At 37.2% G+C, this 22,147-nt stretch overlaps 2 protein-coding genes across 18 annotated transcripts in view; one reads left to right on the top strand and one right to left on the bottom strand.

Moving 5' to 3' along the window:
• Window positions 1–17,276, top strand: part of LOC131438818 (uncharacterized) — a 151,442-nt gene extending 134,166 nt beyond the window's left edge. The window contains exon 7 of the mRNA XM_058609129.1: window positions 16,972–17,276. Coding sequence (XP_058465112.1) covers window positions 16,972–17,060 — 89 coding nt within the window. The 3' untranslated portion in view covers window positions 17,061–17,276. The remainder of the gene's footprint in view (window positions 1–16,971) is intronic.
• The window catches only part of LOC131438815 (glucose transporter type 1), a 611,808-nt gene that overhangs the window by 488,121 nt on the left and 101,540 nt on the right, over window positions 1–22,147 (bottom strand). The window lies entirely within an intron of this gene.

The raw sequence follows: 22,147 nt of genomic DNA on the forward strand, positions 1-22,147 counted from the left end.
CATGTAACCAACAAGCAACTGCAACCAATGTACAACAAGGCGCTTCTACAGTAACTAACAACGAGATCAAGACTGCGAATAACAAGAAAAACGAAAAGAAGACGGAAATCAACAATACCACCGATGCGTCCATGGATGACGAGACGAGCCACGAACAAAGTGCCCCTCAATCATCGCAGGAGGGAAATGGAAGCTCCTCTCCCCCTAGAAAAAGGGTGACAACGAGATCGAATACTAAAAATGTTTTATTTAAAAAATCGACTCAATCGGCCACGTAAAGCTTGTACGCAAATAGGCCAGAATAAAAATGTCTTTTAAATAAAAAAAAACGGGTGAGCACGTGGTAGAAAGAAAAGATTTTTATCCGCACTTTGACAGCTCGACGTAGTCCCTAACGTACGACGTATAGCCTAAGTTGCTGTGTTATCGAATCGGCGTCATCTCAAGATGACGACAATCAGAAGAAAGAAGAAAAAGAAGCACTTTAAATTATATTAGAATGCATTCAATATGTGTTGAAGAGTATAGTTTGGATTATACATGAAATAGTTTGTGACGCTGCTCAAATTCTACGTTAACATGCAGGTCTTTAGTCTTTAATGGCAATTTTGTATGTGTACACTCTGAAAAATTTTGAATTTTATAGGTGACTTAATCTCTCATACGATGTAATTCATAAAGACCTAATTTGTCAAATGACGGAAAATTTTATTTGTAATGACTTAATGTTAGATGAGCTTGAATTTTACTGGTTTCGACTGTAACTAGCGTTCTGCTAGCAGGTTCGACTGTATAAATTTAAATGCACCTTTTACCAGCCAAGCAGATGCATGCTTCTTTGGCTCAGTCGATTAACAGACGTACTTATGATCCAATGACTCTCGGTTCAAGTCGCGGCGGTTGCTATCACTATTCTTTTTTTTATTTCAATGAATTTTATGTCATGGAGTCTTAGACACAATATTAAATGTTCTTCGACGTAAATTTGCGTGAACTGCGACGCTCCATTTATGTGCATCTAATAAGATGTAAAATTACAGGGATTTTTTTTAAGTGTGTATATTGGGAGCAAAAATAATTTAGTCCGTTTTTATGGGGGTGAAAAATGCAACAACCAGTAATCAAAAGGGAAATATCAGGAGGATACGGCGGGTGCAGCAAACTTTATCTTGTATTTGCTTGTATTCCGGCCGTTCTCCTAGTACTGCACGGCTCAAACGCATCAATTGCATCCTATACGGATTGACCGTTATAGTATCGCCGGGTTGTAGCAACTATTGAACTCACCAGAATAACAAAAACCTTCGAACCAAGAATATTGGGTTTTGGTGTTGATGTTGAGGTCGATGACAACAATTGACCGGGCATAACGTAGTATTTTTTCTTCTTGGGGTTATCATAAAATATTCATTTTTCATCCCAGTAACAATTTGATGTAAATAGGTTGCCTTTGAATCAGCTGTTCGCTAGTGGAAAATCGCTTTTCAATGTCTCTCGGTTTCAGTTCAGGAAGCTCCTAACTGCTTTACTTTTGAATCATTCCCATGAATTGTAATCGTGTAGACTCTGCCTGTTGAGCCACTTCTAATGAATCTGCAAGAGAGGCCTGTCTTTAACACTGAAATCTTCATTCTTGAAACTTCGAAACCATTCCCTACATAATTTATCAGTTGGAGCATTATCACCATAAACATCCACAAGGATTTGATGCGCTTCAGCTACACTTTTCTTCCATAAAAAAAAAGAAAACTTAAACTCCCCGCAAAGGCTGCTTAGTTAACACAAAATAGCTCATAATTATTACATTGAAAAACAAGCTTGGAAAAACTCGAAGAAATATGAATTGAATAATAATTACACGGACCGAACTAATTTCTACTGCTAATATAAAGCAAATAAAAGATCCCCGTGTTAAACAAAAAAAGTCAAAACCAAAGACTGTGCCTCCTGGTTTGTCAAATTCACAAACCAATCCAGGATCTAGTACAGAAAAAGATAATAATCCAGTGGGCTCCATTTCACAGCCACCAACAGGATTACTGAAGTTTTCGGAAATTGTTGAATGGATTTTCTCAGCATTCAATATATCTGAACCCTTAAAGACCCTCATAATGGCATTCCTTCCAATAGCTAGAACCTTTTTGAAGCAGTTATCAGCTCAATGGCCAATTGTCTCAGGTTTTGTATCTTTTGATGGATAATTTATCACCCGTCGCAAATGATACAATCACTGTCCTGCAGTGGAATTGTCGAAGCATCATGCCAAAACTTGATTCATTTAAAATTTTATTGCATAGTCAAAAATGTGATGTATTTGCTTTATGCGAAACATGGCTTACTTCAAACATAGCTTTAAATTTTAATGATTTTAACATTATACGTCTCGATAGAGACTCTCCGTATGGTAGAGTGCTTTTGGGAATTAAGAAATGCTATTCCTTTTATAGATTAAACATCCCTTCAACTTCTAGTATAGAAGTTGTTGCTTGCCAAATAAACATTAAAGGCAAAGATATTTGCATAGCTTCGGTTTATATTCCTCCAAAAGCACAATTTGGACAGCAACAGCTTAATGAAATGGTTGAAGCCCTTCCTGCACCACGATTGATTCTGGGGGATTTAAATTCGCACGGTATTATGTGGGGTTCCGTTTACAATGATGGCAGATCATCTTTAATACAAAACATTTGTGACAATTTTAGCATGACGGTATTAAATATGGGTAGCATGACACGGATCCCAAGACCTCCGGCACGCCCAAGTGCATTAGATCTATCTCTTTGCTCAACATCAATTCGACTAGATTGCACCTGGAAAATACTGCCTGATTTACACGGTAGCGATCATTTACCAATCATCATCTCATTTAGCAGTAGCAATTGCATTGCTACTTCCGCTAGTATTCCATATGATTTGACAAAAAATATCGACTGGATTAAATACCAAAGTAGTATCTCTAGTATTTTGAATTCAATGGAAGAGCTCCCTCCACTTGAAGAATATGACTTCCTCATTTGTTCGATTCTGGAGGCAGCAGAACAATCCCAAACTAAACGCTTTCCTGGGCCAACGACTAACAGAAGGCCTCCCAACCCCTGGTGGGACAAAGAGTGCTCAGAGGCTAAACTCGCAAAACAAAATGCTTGCAAGACGTTTCTAAAACGGGGAGGAGGAACTCCTCAGAATTTTGAAAAACTTATGGTTTTAGAAACCAAGTACAAGAGCATACTTCGAGCCAAAAAATGTAGCTATTGGAGACATTTTGTCGAAGGTTTGTCAAGAGATACCTCAATGAGCACTCTTTGGAACACGGCCAGACGAATGAGGAATCGTACCGTGGGCAATGAGAGTGATGAATACTCGAACCGATGGATATTTGACTTTGCTAGGAAAGTTTGCCCAGATTCTGTTCCTACGCAGAGCATTATACGGGAATCTCCTCCAAATAATGGTTTTATTAATAACCCATTTTCAATGATGGAATTTTCTGTAGCACTCTTGTCTTGTAACAATAACGCTCCAGGGTTGGACAGAATTAAATTCAACTTGGTGAAGAATCTGCCCAGCCTCGCAAAAAGACGTTTGTTGGAATTGTTCAACAAGTTTCTTGAGCAAAATATTGTTCCACCTGACTGGAGACAAGTGAAAGTTATCGCCATTCAAAAACCGGGGAAACCAGCTTCCAATCACAACTCATATAGACCCATTGCGATGTTGTCCTGCATCAGAAAATTGTTCGAAAAAATTATTCTACGACGTCTCGACACTTGGGTCGAGACGAACGGTTTGTTGTCAGATACTCAGTTTGGCTTCCGTAGAAATAAAGGGACGAATGATTGCCTTGCATTACTTTCGTCTGACATCCAAATTGCCTTCGCTCAAAAGCAACAAATGGCATCTGTATTTTTAGACATTAAAGGAGCATTTGATTCAGTTTCCATTGATGTTCTTTCAGACAAGCTTCACCAAAATGGACTCCCAGCGGTTATAAATAATTATTTGCACAACCTTTTGTCAGAGAAACACATGCATTTTTCACATGGCGATTTGGCAACACTCAGAAATAGTTACATGGGTCTCCCGCAAGGCTCATGCCTCAGTCCGCTCCTCTATAATTTTTACGTAAATGACATTGACAGCTGTCTAGTAACCCCATGTACACTAAGGCAATTGGCAGATGATGGCGTGGTTTCAGTTACTGGACCCAAAGCTATTGATCTGCATAAACCATTGCAAGATACCTTAGATAACTTGTCCGATTGGGCTGTTCATCTTGGTATCGAATTCTCTGCGGGGAAAACAGAGTTAGTCGTCTTTTCAAGAAAGCATGATCCCGCGCAGCTTCAGCTCCATATGATGGGAAGAATGATCCAACAGGTTTTAACTTTTAAATACCTCGGGGTGTGGTTCGATTCCAAATGCACGTGGGGAGGACACATTAGGTTTCTGATAACAAAATGCCAACAAAGAGTAAATTTTCTTCGAACAATAACAGGATCTTGGTGGGGTGCTCATCCGGAAGATCTAATAAAATTGTATCAGACAACGATACTTTCAGTGATGGAATATGGATGCGTTTGCTTTCGTTCCGCTGCAAACTCTCATATTATCAAACTGGAGCGAATTCAGTATCGTTGTTTGCGAATTGCTTTAGGGTGCATGTATTCGACACATACAATGAGTCTTGAAGTTCTGGCGGGAGTTCTTCCATTAAAAGATCGATTTTGGGAGCTTTCATCACGCCTGCTAATAAGATGTGAGGTGCTGAATCCCATGGTAATTAATAATTTCGAACGACTAGTCGAGCTTCGATCTCAAACAAGATTCATGACAGTATATTTTAACCATATGTCACAGGAAATCAACCCTTCAAGATATATTCCTATCCGTGTCAGCATCCTAAATGTCCCTGACTCAACTTTATTTTTCGACATATCCATGCAGCGCGAAGTGCGTGGAATCCCGGAACATCTACGCTCTTTGGAAATCCCAAAAATATTTACCAGTAAGTTCAGGCATATTGACTCTGAGAAAATATTTTACACGGACGGATCACGAATTGAAAAGGCTGCTGGGTTTGGTATATTCAACAATAATGTTTCGGCCTCATTTAGTCTTCAAGAACCTGCATCTGTTTATATAGCAGAGCTAGCAGCAGTTCATTATTGTTTGAGTGTAATCGTCACATTAATTCCAAACCATTATTTCCTCTTCACAGATAGTCTGAGTGCAATTGAAGCCATTCGCTCAAACATGACTGGCAAGACTGAACCGTTTTTCCTGGGCAAAATAAAACAGTGCCTGAACGACATATTGAACAATAATTATCTAATCACTATAGTCTGGGTCCCGGCTCATTGCTCCATTCCTGGCAATGAAAGAGCCGATATTTTAGCCAAACGTGGTGCTATTGAGGGTGAAATTTATGAGAGACCAATTGCTTTCAACGAATTCTATAGCTCGTCTCGCCAAAGAACACTTGCCAGCTGGCAAGCTTCTTGGGATAAAGATGATCTGGGTCGGTGGATGCACTCAATTATTCCGAAAATATCGACAAAGGCATGGTTCAGGGGACTGGATGTGAGTAGAGATTTCATTCGTGTGATGTCTAGACTCATGTCCAATCACTACACGTTAGATGCACATCTCCTTCGAATTGGGCTCTCCGAGACTAATCATTGTGCTTGTGGCGAAGGTTATCGAGATATTGATCATGTCGTTTGGACATGCGTGGAGTATCGTGATGTCAGATCTCAACTAATAAATTCTTTGCGTACCCAAGGTAGACTATCTAATATCCCAGTTCGAGACATTCTTGCTTGTCGTGACCTTTCATACATGAAACTTATTTATCATTTCATAAAGAAAACTGGAGTTTCAATTTAATAAAGGCCCCTTTCAAGACTTAGTTCTGATCCCAGCTGCGTCCATGAGTTCAACCAATAGCTAAATTAGAATAAAAATAATGTAATGATACAAACAAACTCGAAACAGTTTATGAAATTATTAACAAAATGTCTGAAAATAACAGCTTATTTTATAATTTATAGAAGTTAATCGTTTGGTTCAAATAATATTTCCGAGTAGATTTCATAATTAATGACGTGTTACCTAAGATGATATTTAAGTAATAAGAGAATATGTTTTAATAAATTCAAAACGTTGTGACTATGTTAGAATTAAATTAGGATAAGAATATTATGTAAAAGTGATGCTACGGCGAAGAAAAACTTATGTAAACTGCCTTAAGAAATAAACGTATTTATTTAAAAAAATAATATAAAGCAAATACGCGACATTATTTTGATGTTTGTTGGTTGCTTGGACATGTATTTCATTTCCTGAAGCCAAAAAATATTTCGATTTTTACTACAAACTAAACAATAACACAATAGACTATGCATGGGGCTTAAGTTACCTAATATTTACAGCATAGGAGAACTTTTACGTCAACACTTCCTGATTCGTGATTGGAAATCACACCAGCTAAGCCCAAAACCCATCATCGAAACAATCTTCCACATTTGATCAATTCGAAATGATTGGAAATGCATCTAATGTATTATGTAATCCACTCTACTGCCGATCCGTTTCTGCCAAGCTGCCAAAAACTCACGTTCAACGATTTTTTTTCCAATCGGCTGATAGAATGGGACAAATAAGTAGTTTCCTTTGCCGTAACTTTCGTGAAAAACTTTTACGTTTCTGTGTGCATCCGAAGTTTTCTCGAAACAACTGCAACATCCAGTTCTTATATCGTAAAAACATTTGCCTTTTCAGTGCTGTTGGAGCAAGTAGCGAGGTATGTATTGCCAATCTGCTCGAAAATCGAAATCGTGATTTTTACGCTATCAGCCATCATGCTGTCATGCCAGGATCATTAGTTTTATCGGTATGAGACTGGCAGACATGTTGACGTGCATTTTTATTCATCCGAGTGTTTGAAACTATGACAGGATTCACAGTACTTTGGTAAGGATGCAGGCGAAAAACGTTACCTGCCTGATGACATCGCGTTTGAAAACTGTTCACCATGTGTCTGTCATCAGCAAACCCTGCTCGGAGAATCCATCAGTAAAGGGTCCATCCACACACAGAGTAAAAGAAAACATTGCGCCTTCTCATGTCTATGCTGTTGTACAGGAGTATGTGTGTGTATGTGTGTGCGAGTCTGTTCAGAGAGAAGATGATGATGGATGATATTGTGCCACTCGGTAAGTAATGCATGTAATGGACGTGGAGCACCAAGCGTCTCCGTTCTTCGACAGTGACTCGTTTTTTTTTTCGTTCAAACTTCAGTCCACATTTTGTATGCTGGCTTACTTTAATGCAGAAGCTGTCCTATTTACGGTGATGTGTTTTACATGCGTCGTAGTCTTTGTGCCTGTGCCGAGTGATGGGATGGCACCGGTTCTCGTGCAAGCGAAAGCAGCTTTAGATTGTGTTGTCTTTTCAAACTTTAAGCCTCCAGCAATTTTGCCATACATACCAGGGCATACATGCAGGTTGGCATGACGGCCGAATCCTTTTAGTAGGGACTTGGGTTTTTTTGCGCTTCTGCCACTATCAAAATTGTGCTGAATCTTTACACCGACGTCGACGTTTTTTTGATGGATGAAACATGTTAAGCAGCGAAATGGCAAACGGTACAAATTATGTGGCACTGCTTTTATGCCTGTAAGCACACACACACACAAATATGATTTGTGTTTCCACTCGAAAGTGTAAATTTTGCTCGAAGGAGAAAGGAACTGTATTATTCAAACAGATAACCGACTGGTCGCGTGATAGAAGATTTGTGTGATCATTTTGTTTCACCACACTAGCAAGATTGAAGAGCCATGCTAGTCATAGTTTTGCTTCTACAATTTAAGGTCATAATATTACTAATACATTAAGGCTACCACATAGTTTTCAATAGTCCTGCAATATTGAAAAAAATATTGGATTATTGCATGAATAAAACAAAATACTGTAAGAAAATAAAATGAACATGACATGCTGTAATTAGGTTTTTTACCGTCACTGCTAACCTCAATCGGATGAACACTTTTTGACAGTCCAGCAGTACTGTTTGTAAACAGAAATTTCTTTTGTTTGTTTATTGACAAATTGGATCAGACTATTTACGGTCCGTATCGCCTAAATAAAGTTATAAAACATTTGTTCACGATTGAATACGGTTCGTTTTTGATATTTATTAAATAAAAGTGACTAGTTGCAAAGTGTAAAGATGATTGTTTTAGATGTGCTCTTCGATTTTTGTTTAAGCTTGTTTGTAAACAGTACCGCTGAACTGTCAAGGATGAATACTTGTTCATTTGTGTCGTCACGATAAAAAACCTAATTAGGTTCGATTTTTGTTTAAGCTTGTTTGTAAACAGTACTACTGAACTGTCAAAATGTGTTCATCCGATTGAGGTTAGCAGTGACGGTAAAAAACCTAATTGGGTTTAAAGTGACTAGTTGCAAAGTGTAAAGATGATTGTCTGAAATGTGTTCTTCGATTTTTGTTTAAGCTTGATTGTAAACAGTACCGCTGAACTGTCAAGGATGAATTTTTGTTCATTCGCGACGTCACGATAAAAAATTCAATTAGGTTTTACACAACCCATGGACAACTTGACAGCTCCCATACATCGAGAATATAAGTAAAAGTTTTGGTTCTCTGGTTCCACAATAGCGTCGTAAATGGAATAACATTTGGAAACAACGCATCAGTTTTTCGACAATCTGCGGTTGAAATTTTTATATTTAAATAAGTAAAACAAATTTTGCTAGCATTTTTTGACATTAATTATGTCAAAATTATGTCATTAATGAACAATTAATTATGTCATTAATGAACAATGAACGTGTGGTATTTTATTCTACTGAATCTTGAAGAACAATACTACTAATTTGCAAACCAAGATTAAATCTATGGTTCCCTTTTCTTTATCCGAGTCGTTACAAGATCATCCAATGATAACAAACACTCCTACAAATGGCTACTAATTCTTTGCGTGTTCATAAATAAGATTTAATACGTTAGGTACTCTTTAGTCACACACCATATTTAAAAAAATACTTCATTTCTAACTCTATCAATTACTATTAATAGTTATCTTTTCAGAACAAAGCAAAAACGTTGGGCAGAGTGAATTAAAAGATAGAAAAATTACAAAATACGCATGTTTGTAGATTTATTACGGGTGTTATGGATGAGTTTGTTGCTAAGCAGCACTGTTAGAAAAAATCGCAATATTTTCATTTCATTCAGGAGTTCTTGCGTGAGTCACAATATGAAAATTACGCTCCATTTAAATATATTGGTGGAACCATACACAGTACCCGTAAATAACGTAATGAAGTATTGATTTCTTTTGTAAACTTTTTGTTTCGTAATTCATTGCACCCGTATTATTTAGATACACTAGCGCCGTCCTGAATAACCTCATAAAATGAACAGAATGAACTGTTTTTTGACAGCCGCCGGAGTTCATTAGAGGTTCATCGTTTGAATTTAAAAATTGCAAGTCGCTTCACACTAAACAGATTTATACAAATATCGCTCCTTTATGCTAGAAACGCATACACGTTTTTAACAGGCACTTTTTCGTTATTTTTCAGTTTTAAATTGGCAGTCGCAAAACAAAACAAACCGCCGGCAGCTGTCAAAGATGAACTTGATGCATCGCCAGTTCATTTGTATCGTCATCGTGTAAAACCTAATTAGGTTTTGCACGAACATGCCATTAGGTTTTGCACGATGACGACACAAATGAACTGCCGATGAATCAAGTTCATCTTTGACAGTTGCCGTGTACTTGTTTTGTTTTGCGACTGCAAGGTAAAAATTGAAAAAATGACGAAAAAGTGTCTTTTAAAAAACGTATTCCACAGTGAAAATAACTAAAAAGATTGCACTGTATGTGTTTCCAGCATCAAGGAGCGATATATGTATGAATCTGTTAAGTGTGAGGCGAGTTGCAATTTTTACATTCGGACGATGAACTTCTGATGAACTTTTAAACTGTAAACAAGTACACGTCGACTGTCAAAAAAAGTTCATTCTGTTTATTTTTGTGAGGTTATGTCATGTTCGTGCAAAACCTAATAACCTCACGAGATGAACAGAATGAACTTTTTTTTGACAGTCGACGTGTACTTGTTTACAGTTTAAAAATTCATCAGAAGTTCATCGTTCGAATGTAAAAATTGCAAGCCGCCTCACACTAAACAGATTCATGCATATATCTCTCCTTGATGCTGGAAACACATACAGGGCAATCTTTTTAGTTCTTTTCACTGTGGAATACGTTTTTAACAGGCACTTTTTCGTCATTTTTCAATTTTTAACTTGCAGTCGCAAAACAAAACAAGTACACGGCAACTGTCAAAGATAAACATGATTCATCGGCAGTTCATTTGTGTCGTCATCGTGCAAAACCTAATTCTCTCCAATGACGAAGTTCATTTTTCACTCAATGTACAGGTGGAATTTCTGAGTTTTATCAGTATCTAACGAGGGGAATAGATTGGAAAAATGATATGCGAATACAGCTATGAAGTGAAAGCTGCAAAAAAGCTACCGTCAGTATGGAAAACAAAGATAAAAACATTAACCAAAAATAATAGTCAAAACATTCAACATTTTTTTTAAAATGAACGCGAAAACTGTTAGAGAACCTAGGCTGACGTTATGCATCTCGAATCGAGTTTCACGAAACGATCTCGAGTCGATTCGACTGAACTGTGGCATTACGTGTCGCTTTCGACCACTTGATCGAGATCCTAGCTAGGTGGTACTAGATTTCGACTGGCGCGGTCAGGGATGTCAGGTTCACAGATTAATCTGTGTTTAATAGATTTTCAACTTTCTGCACTGATTTTTAAAATGGCACAGATTTTCACAGATTCTGCAATAAATCACAGATTTTCACAGATTTTTTTAATCAAGCACAGTTTAGCACCAAAAAGTACAGAGCGGTTGAGTAAAAAGATACAGAGCGTGTTGGTAGTGAGACCATTTTTTTTTGCTCATCAAAATGATTTTGATTTTGAATGGATTTTGAACTTTTTTGGTTCATCAAATTGATTCCGATCTGTTATTGGTACGAGAATCGTGCGCAGATTTTCACAGATTTTTGAAAAAATGACCTGGCATCCTTGGGCACGGTTCGAATTGTCAAATAACAATATCACACAATCACATGTACACAATCTAAAGATAAACTTTGGAAATTATTGTTGCATTGTTACAAGTCAAATACAATTTACGTCGTCTATAAGTGTAGTTTTAATCAAAGGCTTTTAGGTTCTGCAGCTTCCATTGTAGTATGCCAGGAGCAAACCATACATTGTGAGTCCAAGGGTTGATTAATTTCGCTGAAAAACTTTTGTGATAGAACGTTCTTAAGGAAAAATAGCTTTTCAAAATTATAAGGCCACTTGCAGTTTATTGAGGTTCGGATGATTAAAATAAGCAACAAACAGCATCTAATGATCGGTTACTCCACCGGAACGGTTTATTGTCTGAAAAATACGATTTGGCGTACTTTGCACCAATTTCTGCAGTGTTGCCAGTTCAATAGCTTCCCAAGGCTGAAGAATAGCACTTTTTAGCTCTTGTAATAATGAAAATTGACGATTATCGGCATAAATTTGTCGTACCATAATACCCCAGAGATTCTCAATTGGATTTAAATCCGGTGAGCAAGCTGGCCAGTCCAAAATATTAATTTTCTCGGACTTTAGCCACTTCATTGTTTCAGCACTTATATGAATACTGGCGTTATCCTGCTGGAAAATGAACTTTGACTTGCGTCTTCTTTTAATTACTGGCAGCAGACTAGCTTTGAGGACATTTATGTAATCGGAACTTTTCATTTTGAGCGATACAAATTGAAGTTCCAGCCTGCCGGTTGCACAGAACGCACCCTAAACCATTACAGATCCACCGCTAAAATTCTCTTTGAGAAGTATCGTGGTTCCTTACGTAGATCACGAAAATTGCCTACCGCACATCTGCTTCGATCAATTTCTCCTGCAATTTTCCTGATCCCCCATCCTACCTTCTTAAAGGCCAAAATTTGTCCTTGTTCTTGTTGATTTAGACTCTTTCGCTTACCCATAGTCACATAACGCTGTTAAATGAACAAAAATGATATTTATAATCACTACATTCAACACAAACTGACAAACATACAAGGTGGCCTTATAATTTTGAAAAGGGATAATCACTAACTTCAGCTGCTTCGGCTTTGTTTGCGATACGAAAATGTTTTGCTTGCATTTGTGTCATTCTTCATCGATTGCCATCGTTGAGTTAGGGTGGTCCCATCAAAATCACGCGAAAACTTGAATTTCGAGGGTGGCCTTATAATTTGAAGAGGCCTATACCTTCTTATGTGATTTTCGGTCAAGATACAAGAATTCCGTGCAAATCACTTGTTACCTATGATAATCAGATGGCCACATGTCAATATTGCCAAAAAGCTGTTCACTACGGTAAGCCGTGTGATAAACTGGACAAGGAGACAACCACACCAAACGACAACGGTGCTTCCTTCACACCAACCCTAAGCAACCCCAGTACACCTATGACAGTCACCAACAACAGTGAAGCATCCCCTTTAACGAAACCATCCAACGTATCCCTTGTAGAACAAAGTACACCAGCTGCAGTTAACAACTTACCACCCAGCCAACCAGCAACTGCAAACAATGTACAACAAAGCGCATCTCCAGCAACTAGCAACGAAATCAACAACAATACCACCGATGCGGTAATGGATGACGAGACGAATCACGAACGAAGTGCCCCTCAATCCTCGCAGGAGGGATATGGAAGCTTTTCTCCCCCTAGAAAAAGGGTGACACCGATATCCAACTCAAAAAAAAAATTATTTATAAAGTTGGCTCAATCGGCCAAATAGGCCTGAATAAAAATATCTTTTAAATAAAAAAAATGAAACTGGGTGCCGTACGAGTTGAAACCGAGGGACATCGAGCGCCGTCTATTTGTATGTGAGCAACTGCTTCAAAAACAAAATCGTAAGGGATTTTTACATCGAATCGTAACCGGTGATGAAAAGTTTCAGACAATCATGGGGAAAGCCCGGGCATGCTACTTCGTCGAAGGCAAAACCGAATATTCACGGCGCCAAGGTTATAATTTGTATTTGGTGGGATCAGCTCGGTTTGATTTACTACGGGTTCTTAAAACCGGGTGAAACCATCACAGGAGATCGCTACCGAACGCAACTGATGCGCCTTAGTCGCGCGCTAAAAGAAAAGTGGCCACAATATCAAGAGCGACATGACAAAGTCATCCTCCAACACGACAATGCTCGGCCTCACGTCGCAAAAGTGGTCGAAAAGTACCTGGAAACGCTGAAATGGGAAATCTTGTCCGCCATATTCCCCAGATGTCGCCCCTTTCGACTTCCACCTATTCCGTTCGATGGCAAATCAACATTTTCAATCCTTCGAAGAGTTGGAAAAATGGATTGCTTCATGGATAGCGTCAAAAGAGGACTCCTTTTTTTCGAACCGGGATCCGAAAATTGCCGGAAAGATGGGAGAAAGTTGTCGCTAGCGACGGACAATACTTTGAATAATACATCTGTAACCACTTTTTCGCAATAAAGCTTTTAATTTTGTAAGCAAACGACGGAAGCAAAGTTGTACACCTGATAATTCCATTAACTTACTTGTCAAACCCGTCTCAACATTACAAATTATATAGCGATTTGAAAGACTATCCACAAACCGTATTAACTAATTGTAAAATATGAATTATTGTTATCCACTAGCCAAATGTGGACAAAAAGTTTCTACAATTCCTTAAAAAATTCATGTGAAATGGTCAAGTATTATTCACCTATATACTTCACAAACTAGATATTTTAGTGAGCAGTTCCTATTATGAAATGATACATAATTGGAATATGTTAGGTGAAGTATTATCATCACGCCAATAGGTTTTGATCGGTAACGAAGAATGGATACTTTCACCATAAAAAAACAGAGCATTTTGGCTACAAATTGAATGCCTAATTTGACCGTCTCAAACAACATGCACAAATGTGTCTTTCTTCTCACATAAGCCAATTAAAAATACACGGAAAGACCTAAATCAGCATTTTGGCGAAAAAATTAGTTGATTTTCTGATTTTAGTTAGTTATTTTTTGAGACAACTAAAATAATCTTACTTTTGATAATTTAGATTTTTTATTCCCATTTCCTTAATAATAATAATAAAATATTTGTTGAAATGGCTATTTTTTAAGTTGAATTCACCAATTAAACATGCTGTCATTTCTTGGCACTTTGGCACACTTCATTTCCATTCAACTAATTATTTAGTTGAATTAGAGAAATCAAACGTTGTTTTCAACCAACATAAATGGTTGAATTGGCTTCTGCAATTTGCAGCTATATGGCGCACTGTCACCGAAAAAACGTTAACACCGTAATGACTACTAGCCCCTAGATGGCACACTACTACCGAAAAGAATTTTTCAGTCGCGGTTGTCTTTTCTATATTGGCAGGTATAAATACGATGTTGTATTGGAGAAAAAGACATAAACGAAACGTAAACTTCTTTTTGAAAATTTTTCTTCTAAATCGCTGTTTTCTTCATTCGACTTCGCGAAATCGACTCTCTTACTGAAAACTTTGAGCACTCGGAAAACAAAAACCAAATACAAGTAATGCACCGGACGGCGTAGCCCGAAAGGTTGGAATATACAAAAAAACATCATTTGACTTATACAAATAAAGTGCAATATTTTCTTTGTGCTGTCCTTCAGCAATGATGGTGATAGATAAATAGAAACAAATTTTCTGATTTTAATATCAAAATTAGTTGACAATGAGTATTTCGTACTGGATTGAAATATTGCTGGTTGGTGTCCATGATATTCGCCAACTAAACACATTCTCTAAAAATAAGTTTTTTTTCAGCAAAGTGAATTCTCAATTTTACCTAATATCTTAGTTAATTTGGAAATTTTGTTGTTAAAATCAACTAATTCAAAAACAGTAATACGAATTAGGTGCAGAGCTAATTTCGGTAGTTCCGTGTACTCTTGGTTTATAACCATACATAGTTAGTTTCTGTTCTACTTACGAAGGAAACATGTCGTAAGCACTCAACCACTGAAAATATTCCATATTTCTATGTGGTGGTTTTGCGCGATACGCTTTGTGCGATAATTCGTTCAATTCATTCGGTTGAAACGTTGCACGCTTTACGTTGGCACGGAAATTCACCTTAATGCTCGCTCATACAAAACATTTTAGGTAGCTTCAATTTTGAGTTAGCTGTGGTTATCTCATACTACTGATAATTTCTGATCATATTTCTGATAATATGGAGGAAAAGCTCTGTTGTTGCGTTAAATACAACAAGAAATATTCGCGATTGAGTTCTACCCAGTTTTGTACGGGGTAAATTTTTAAAAGGCTATTAATTAGTAAAGTAATTCGTATTCGAGACTCAAAAAAAATAAAATAAAAGCTTTAATTAGTTGGATGATGAATATACAAAATTGTGAACATTTTTGGCCTGCTAACATATGTAGGCTTGTTATGTATGTCAGTACAATAATTCTATACTCAAAAAGTCCGTGGTGAGACATAAATTTTTCTCTTTCGTGGCTTTGTCCAAAATATATTAGACAAGAAGTTTCTCACATGAATGGGATATAAAGCCTGTTTTCTTATTAAATACTTTTAAGCCGCACGAGTATAACGAAAAAGCTTAATAACTTTTCTCGGTGTCCCATATGCAAACGCTTGGCTAATCCCCTTTTTACTTTTAAATCCCAGCTCGCCAACATTTTCCGCAGGGAGTCCGAAACTGTCTCCATTCCATCCACCAGAGCCATGCCAGTAACTGAACTTATGCTGAAGACAAGAAACTTTGTCGAAATTGCACGGCATCTTGTACAAGATTGAGGACAACACGAGCGAAACACCCGTGCTTTCCTGTCATCCAGTATCGCAGTGCCACCTCCCAGTGCTTGGTTGGTTGGTGGGATCTAATATCTCACCGTATCCTTTCGGTCGATGGCCCACCGTTGAGTGCCGTGTACCGACCAAAATCTCAAATCGAGTCAGCTAATTCACGCATCACGCGATAGGCGAGAAGCTTCTGTCCGAGCCATACCGATCCTGGGAAATCTTCATTTTTTTTCTCGCTCTCTTTCTCTTTCCCTTTCTATTGCCTAGATACATAATCCTTCCCTTCTGACTGGACGCAAACGAAACCCAGCTGCGATATGGAGCGTGGAAAAATAAAGTCATCTCAAATTTTTATCCGCCACCAGAGGAACTTTTTCGACCGCTTTTCTCTTAGACAATGTCGTCGTTCTTTAGACAGGAAAGACACGAAGGGGTGTCACAAGCTGCTGAATTTAAACACGTTCGAAGGATGCACGTTGTTTAGGTGGAATGGCTTCGGTATTTTTCAAACATCATTCTAATCATTGAAGGAAAATTTGAATAATTTTCTATCGTTTATATTAATGAAATCATATATTCCATGAAAAGATGAAGAAATATACCCCAATTATAGTGAGAACTGAGTTTTCCTTGTTATTAAAATACCATCCCTAAACTGAGGCTCGCTGCAACAGCTGTCTCGGTGGGGATAAACAAAGTGCAACCAAAACAAAAAAAACAAAAACTTCCATTCCCATTATTCAAATCGCTTCTGCTTTAGCTATCCTGCCACAAGAAGTAAAGCTATTAATTCTGCTCTCCGAGATTGCTAGTCGCCTGTCCAATTTATTACAGTGACGTGAGTTCAATTCTTTAACAAGTTACGACTGTTTGTTGCCCGTCAGAATCATAAATATCGTGCCCACTGTGCCATGTGTCAGCTCTCCGAAAATAAGTGGGAGCATTAGAAATAACAGTTAATTTATTTTGCCCTGCATCGTATTTTTCAATTTTCTCCTCTCTTTCTCCATTGCAGATGACATAACGCTGCCGTCCTCACCGAGTCCCTTCACCGGAGGACGCCTTTCGTCGATTGGATGCGGACTAAACCTGGACGGCGAGTGAATTACGTTTTGTTCTTTCTATTTTGTAGTTTTTATTGCTCATTTTTTGTAACAAATATTCTATTTTGTATTAATTGTGTACTTAGAGGTGATTAATTCAAAACAGACTTCCGGAGACTTTACTTTGTGCTATAAACAGCGTTTGAAGTATACGGTGATGGTGAGCTCAATTCGTCCAAGTCCCTTGACGCAATTTTGATAATGCGACTGATGATCATTGAAAATATTTTACAAGAATAATGCGCGTAATTTTATTGATCTCATATTCATTTTCGTACTCTAACGATATTATAAGTTTTATTGAGAGTACAGATTAATTTGGTCTGTTTTTTTTTGGGGTCAAAAATGCATTTATTTCAATATAAAAAGAATTTAAAGATTAAGCAAAGTACCGTCCATCCCTAGTCTTTTGAGGTGATCCAAGTTTGAAACCAATTTTTGATTTCTGTGGAAGAAGCAAACCGATAACCTGCCAGATTGTACTGCATCCGTCGGAGCAACCAGTAATCAGGAGGAGCAATATCAGAAGAATACGGCGGGTGCGGTAAAATGTTCCACTTAAGGCCATCGTCCAGGTACCATGCGCGCGGGTGGTTTTAGGAAATTTTCGATGGAAATTTTGAAAAATATGCCAAAACCAAAAACATACAGACCTTTGAAAAGTATTTATCTATCTGCAGGCCGAATTGGCTGAAAAGTTCGGAGGGTTTTCCGAGTCTTATCAAAAATAGCACTGGAAAAATGAGCTTTTTTTATGATCCTTCACAATTATTTGAAAATATAATTCGATGGCATGAATTTTTTTTTTAAAAAACCTTATGCTGGCAACAAGGATCACATTCGGACACATTTTTGGAAAACCTTTTCACGCTTTTCATGGAAAATCAACGAATTTCATATAACCGATTTCGTTGAAATTTTTGAAATTCGTGGATTTTCTATGAAAAGCGTTAAAAGGTTTTCCAAAACTGTGTCCGAATGTAATCTTTGTGGCCATCATAAGGTTTATTTGAAAAAAAAATTACGTTATCGCATTATTTTTCCAGATAATTGTGAAAGATCACAAAAACACTCATTTTTCAGAGCTATTTTTGATAAGACTCGAAAAATCCTCCGAATTTTCCAGCCATTTTCACCCTGTAGATAGATAAAAGTATTTCAAAGGTCTGTATGTTTTTAGTTTTGGCAAATTTTTCAAAATTTCCATCGAAAATTTCCTAAAACCACCCGCGCGCATGGTACTTGGACGATGGCCTTAAGCGTTTCTAAATATTTTTTCACATTTGCTACATAAGAACCGAGCGTTGTCATGTAGGAGAATAACTTTATTATCGATTTATCAATTTTTAGTTGGTTTGACGTAAAGTCGCCATAACTAAGTTCAGTTTTTGCAATGACTGAGTGGAAACATTTATTAGAGAAACCAAATGAATTAGAAACTCACAGAAAAGATGATTTTTTGGAAAAAGATACACTCGGAGACAGGACTCGAGTCTGCGTTCCTATGCAATCCGTGCATACTCGTTTACCATTTTTACCACCCTGAGTTGTGGTAGTCGCAGTTCTACCACAAAACTGGATTAGTAGGCGTACATCGAACAATGGTCTGAATCCTAGCCGCCTCACGACCGGTATCATATATCTAAACATCTTTTCTCAAAGACTAGCAGACTTGCAGTCCTGATTGCAATCCAATTGAAAACCTCTGGGGATATATTATACCAAGAATGGTTTACGCCAACGGACGTCAATTTGATAGCATTTCCTGCCTCAAAATAGCATTTCAAGCGTGTCGATTTCACCAAAATCGATATGTCAATACTGCAGAAATTGTCTGATTCCATGCCAATCGAATTTTTGCAGTGATCCCAAACGACGACGACCATAGTAAGTATTAGCTATTGATCGTATTCGAAACTTCCTTTTCAAATCCTTCGCCACACTGAAAATAACCATTTAGCAAAACGAATGTCTCACCAATTTTCATTCTTTTTGCCTTTCTCATATAGAAAGGTTATACAATCACTGTGAAAACCGACTTTTGAACCGAGACCCGGAGGGCCGAGTGTCATATACCATTCGACTCAGTTCGTCGAGTACGCAAAATGGCTATGTGTGTATACGTAACGTTTTTTTGCACTAAGTTATTTTATTCATAGAATACATAGGAAAAATTGGGGTCCGAATGAATGTCTAGGAAAGTAGGAAGTAGGAAAGCTTGGTGGAATTAGTTTCTATCAAACCTGCTCTCCAGCAGGCATAAAACCCTCTATTCTTTTGGATCAACAGATTACAATCATCTAAATGATACCTTTTAATTAAATATAGTATTTCTAAAATAACTAAAACTAAAACTAATTAGATAGTAACCCTAGAAACAATTTCTTGGCAACATTTCGTGATTGATTGAAATCGAACGAGCGTGTTAAACAATGGTTGAACATGCGGCACATGCTGGCAAAAGGCTCGTTGTACTCATAACTAGTTCTAGCATATCCGGAGGGTGATCCGAAGGAAAGAATAGTTTCGAAGATCACGGCGATGGATATCTATTTGCTGTATTTAGCCATAAGAGCTCTGAGCAGTCTATTCTGGATTAGAGGAGATCTGCTACAAAAGTAGCCTTACTGACATCGCGACGGATAGATTACACATCGATATCAATCAATTTGCATCTGTCATGGTAACTTAGAAGGTTTCTAGGGGAATCTCCAAGGAAGCCGACGCAGAGCGAATCGAACAAGTTTTTGTTGGATTGCCTCAATGCATTGGATATCGTTTTGGCAGTAAGGTTCGAGCGCAGAGCAAACTAAGGGACAATACAAAGCTTTCAAGCAATGTACAGCATCGAATTCTTCAGTAACGCGGAACATGAATCCTAGCAGCTTAAAGGCTTTAGAGATAGTAAACTTAATGTATTCCTTAAAATTTAACTTAGAATCCAGGAGAACACCTTCACAAATGATGTACGTTCCAGAACAATTTGTGAAATATTTTAGTAGAAACTGACTACAGACTGATTGCAACTAAAACAGATGACTAAGCATCTGGAGGCGTTCAAATCCATTCGGTTGATATTTTACCAATTAGTCAAATTATTCAACTGCTCTTGTAGGCGACCGATAGTTTCATACACTTGAACGAAAAAATTAAGATCGTTGAGATAAAGTAAAAATATAAACAGTCCAAGGTGACTTCCTTGGGGAACTCCAAATGTAACACCGAATGGTAAGGTTTTCGACCAGCAAGATATGAGTGAAGCCAATGCAGAAATGACCCTTTAAATCTTAGTACATTTAACTTTAAGATTATTATGATATAATTAATCATATCGAACGCAGCGGAAACATAGGAATCTACTAGAATCTACTTGTAGTCGTGATTGTCTCTAGATGGCCCTATAGCAAATTTCATGACATTCTATCCACTAGTGTTTGAATAACAGCTGATTGTGTCAGACGTGTTTTAGTTCTCATCAAGCTATGAAAAAAAATGCCCCAGCGCATTCATGCGTAAAAGCAACGGTGAAATTGAATGATTTGCGGTACGGATTGATCCACCATCCCCCTTATTCTGCAGACCTGGTCCCCAGCGACTACTATATATTTCCAAACCTGAAAAGGATTCTCAAAGGAAAAAATTTTTCGTCGAATGCTGAGGATATTGCAGAAATGGAAGCCTATTTTGAAGGTCTTGAGCCCATGGGTCAAGTGTATCGCTCTAGATGAAGATTATACTGAAGAATAACAAAGTTTTCACGGTAAAAAATCGACTGTTTCTTTGTTAGGCCCGAGACTTCCATGTAGTATATGGCTGCGCTACTTTTTCATTTCATAATGCAGTTATACCTACTGATAGAATTTGTTATTGTATTCCTACTTTTGAATTTCAGTTCGCGTTTAATCGACACTTTTCAATATATATAAATGAAGGTCATTTACATCTTGACTCAATTATAATTGTTATGGAATTAACAGCAGTGTGTTTCTCTGGTTAATAAATTTTGTTTCTGATTCGTAATGCCTTCCATTTTCATAGCTTAATGAGGTTTTCAATTCTTGTTGCTGCCTTCATTAATACCTCAATGTCGTTCCATTGCAATGGAATATCAAATATGTTGTTATATTACTGATTTTCATTACATCTATTTACTTCATTTGTGGTAGATGCATTCTTTTTATTTGCTTAAGATCTCCATATTTTTAATTACTGAATCAACAGTAATTCAACATCGCGTCGTTCTCGGACGACGCACAGTGGTTCGAATCAATAAAAACGTGGACATAAATCAGTAGCTGCCAAACCGTGCTTTTAATGCATATAGTTGCTTTTAAGAAATTATTTACAAATATATACCGCGTGATTTGATTCTATCTCTAATTGTTCATGGCCTACTTTGACAAAAAATATAACCAGAACTTTTCTTTCTGAAGAGATAGAAATTTTTTTTCTTCTACAAAGTTTTAAAACTATTGAAAATAATTTACTTTGTAAAATATACCAAAAGTCCAGGTCGCACCGTTTCGGATATACAAAGCGTTTTTATGGCAACCCCCTTAAAATCAGTTTTTTATTCATAACTTGTTTCGAGTTATTTTTTTGTGCATACTTTCTTTGGAATAATTGAAGGAAATTAAAAATCATATATTTTTGTTGAAGGTAGCGCATAGGTTTGTTGTTTCCTGGCAAAGTTATACAACATTTTACCTTTTTTTTACCTATGATAAAACCTTACACCGAAGCGAAATATGCAACTTTATGCAGCTGATTTTTACAAAATTTATAGGAAAAGATATGCCCAATACTATAAAACAAAATCTAAGTGGAACTCGATGGAACTTTTTTTAGGCCTTTTCAAAATTAGTTTTAGTTATTGAATTATGACAACCCCCTTAAAACTAGTTTTCTAATCATAACTTGTTTCAAGTTATTTTTTAATCCTTACTTTGTTCGGAATAGTTGGAGAAAATATTAAATCCCATAATTTTGTAGAAGGTAATGCATGGGTTTATTCTTTTCTGGAAAAGTTATACATCATTTTACCTATTTTTACCTAGGTAACCTTGTACCAAAGCGAAATATGCAACT

This window comes from Malaya genurostris, chromosome 3, assembly GCF_030247185.1.
Source record: "Malaya genurostris strain Urasoe2022 chromosome 3, Malgen_1.1, whole genome shotgun sequence".
In the NCBI taxonomy this organism is placed as follows: domain Eukaryota; kingdom Metazoa; phylum Arthropoda; class Insecta; order Diptera; family Culicidae; genus Malaya; species Malaya genurostris.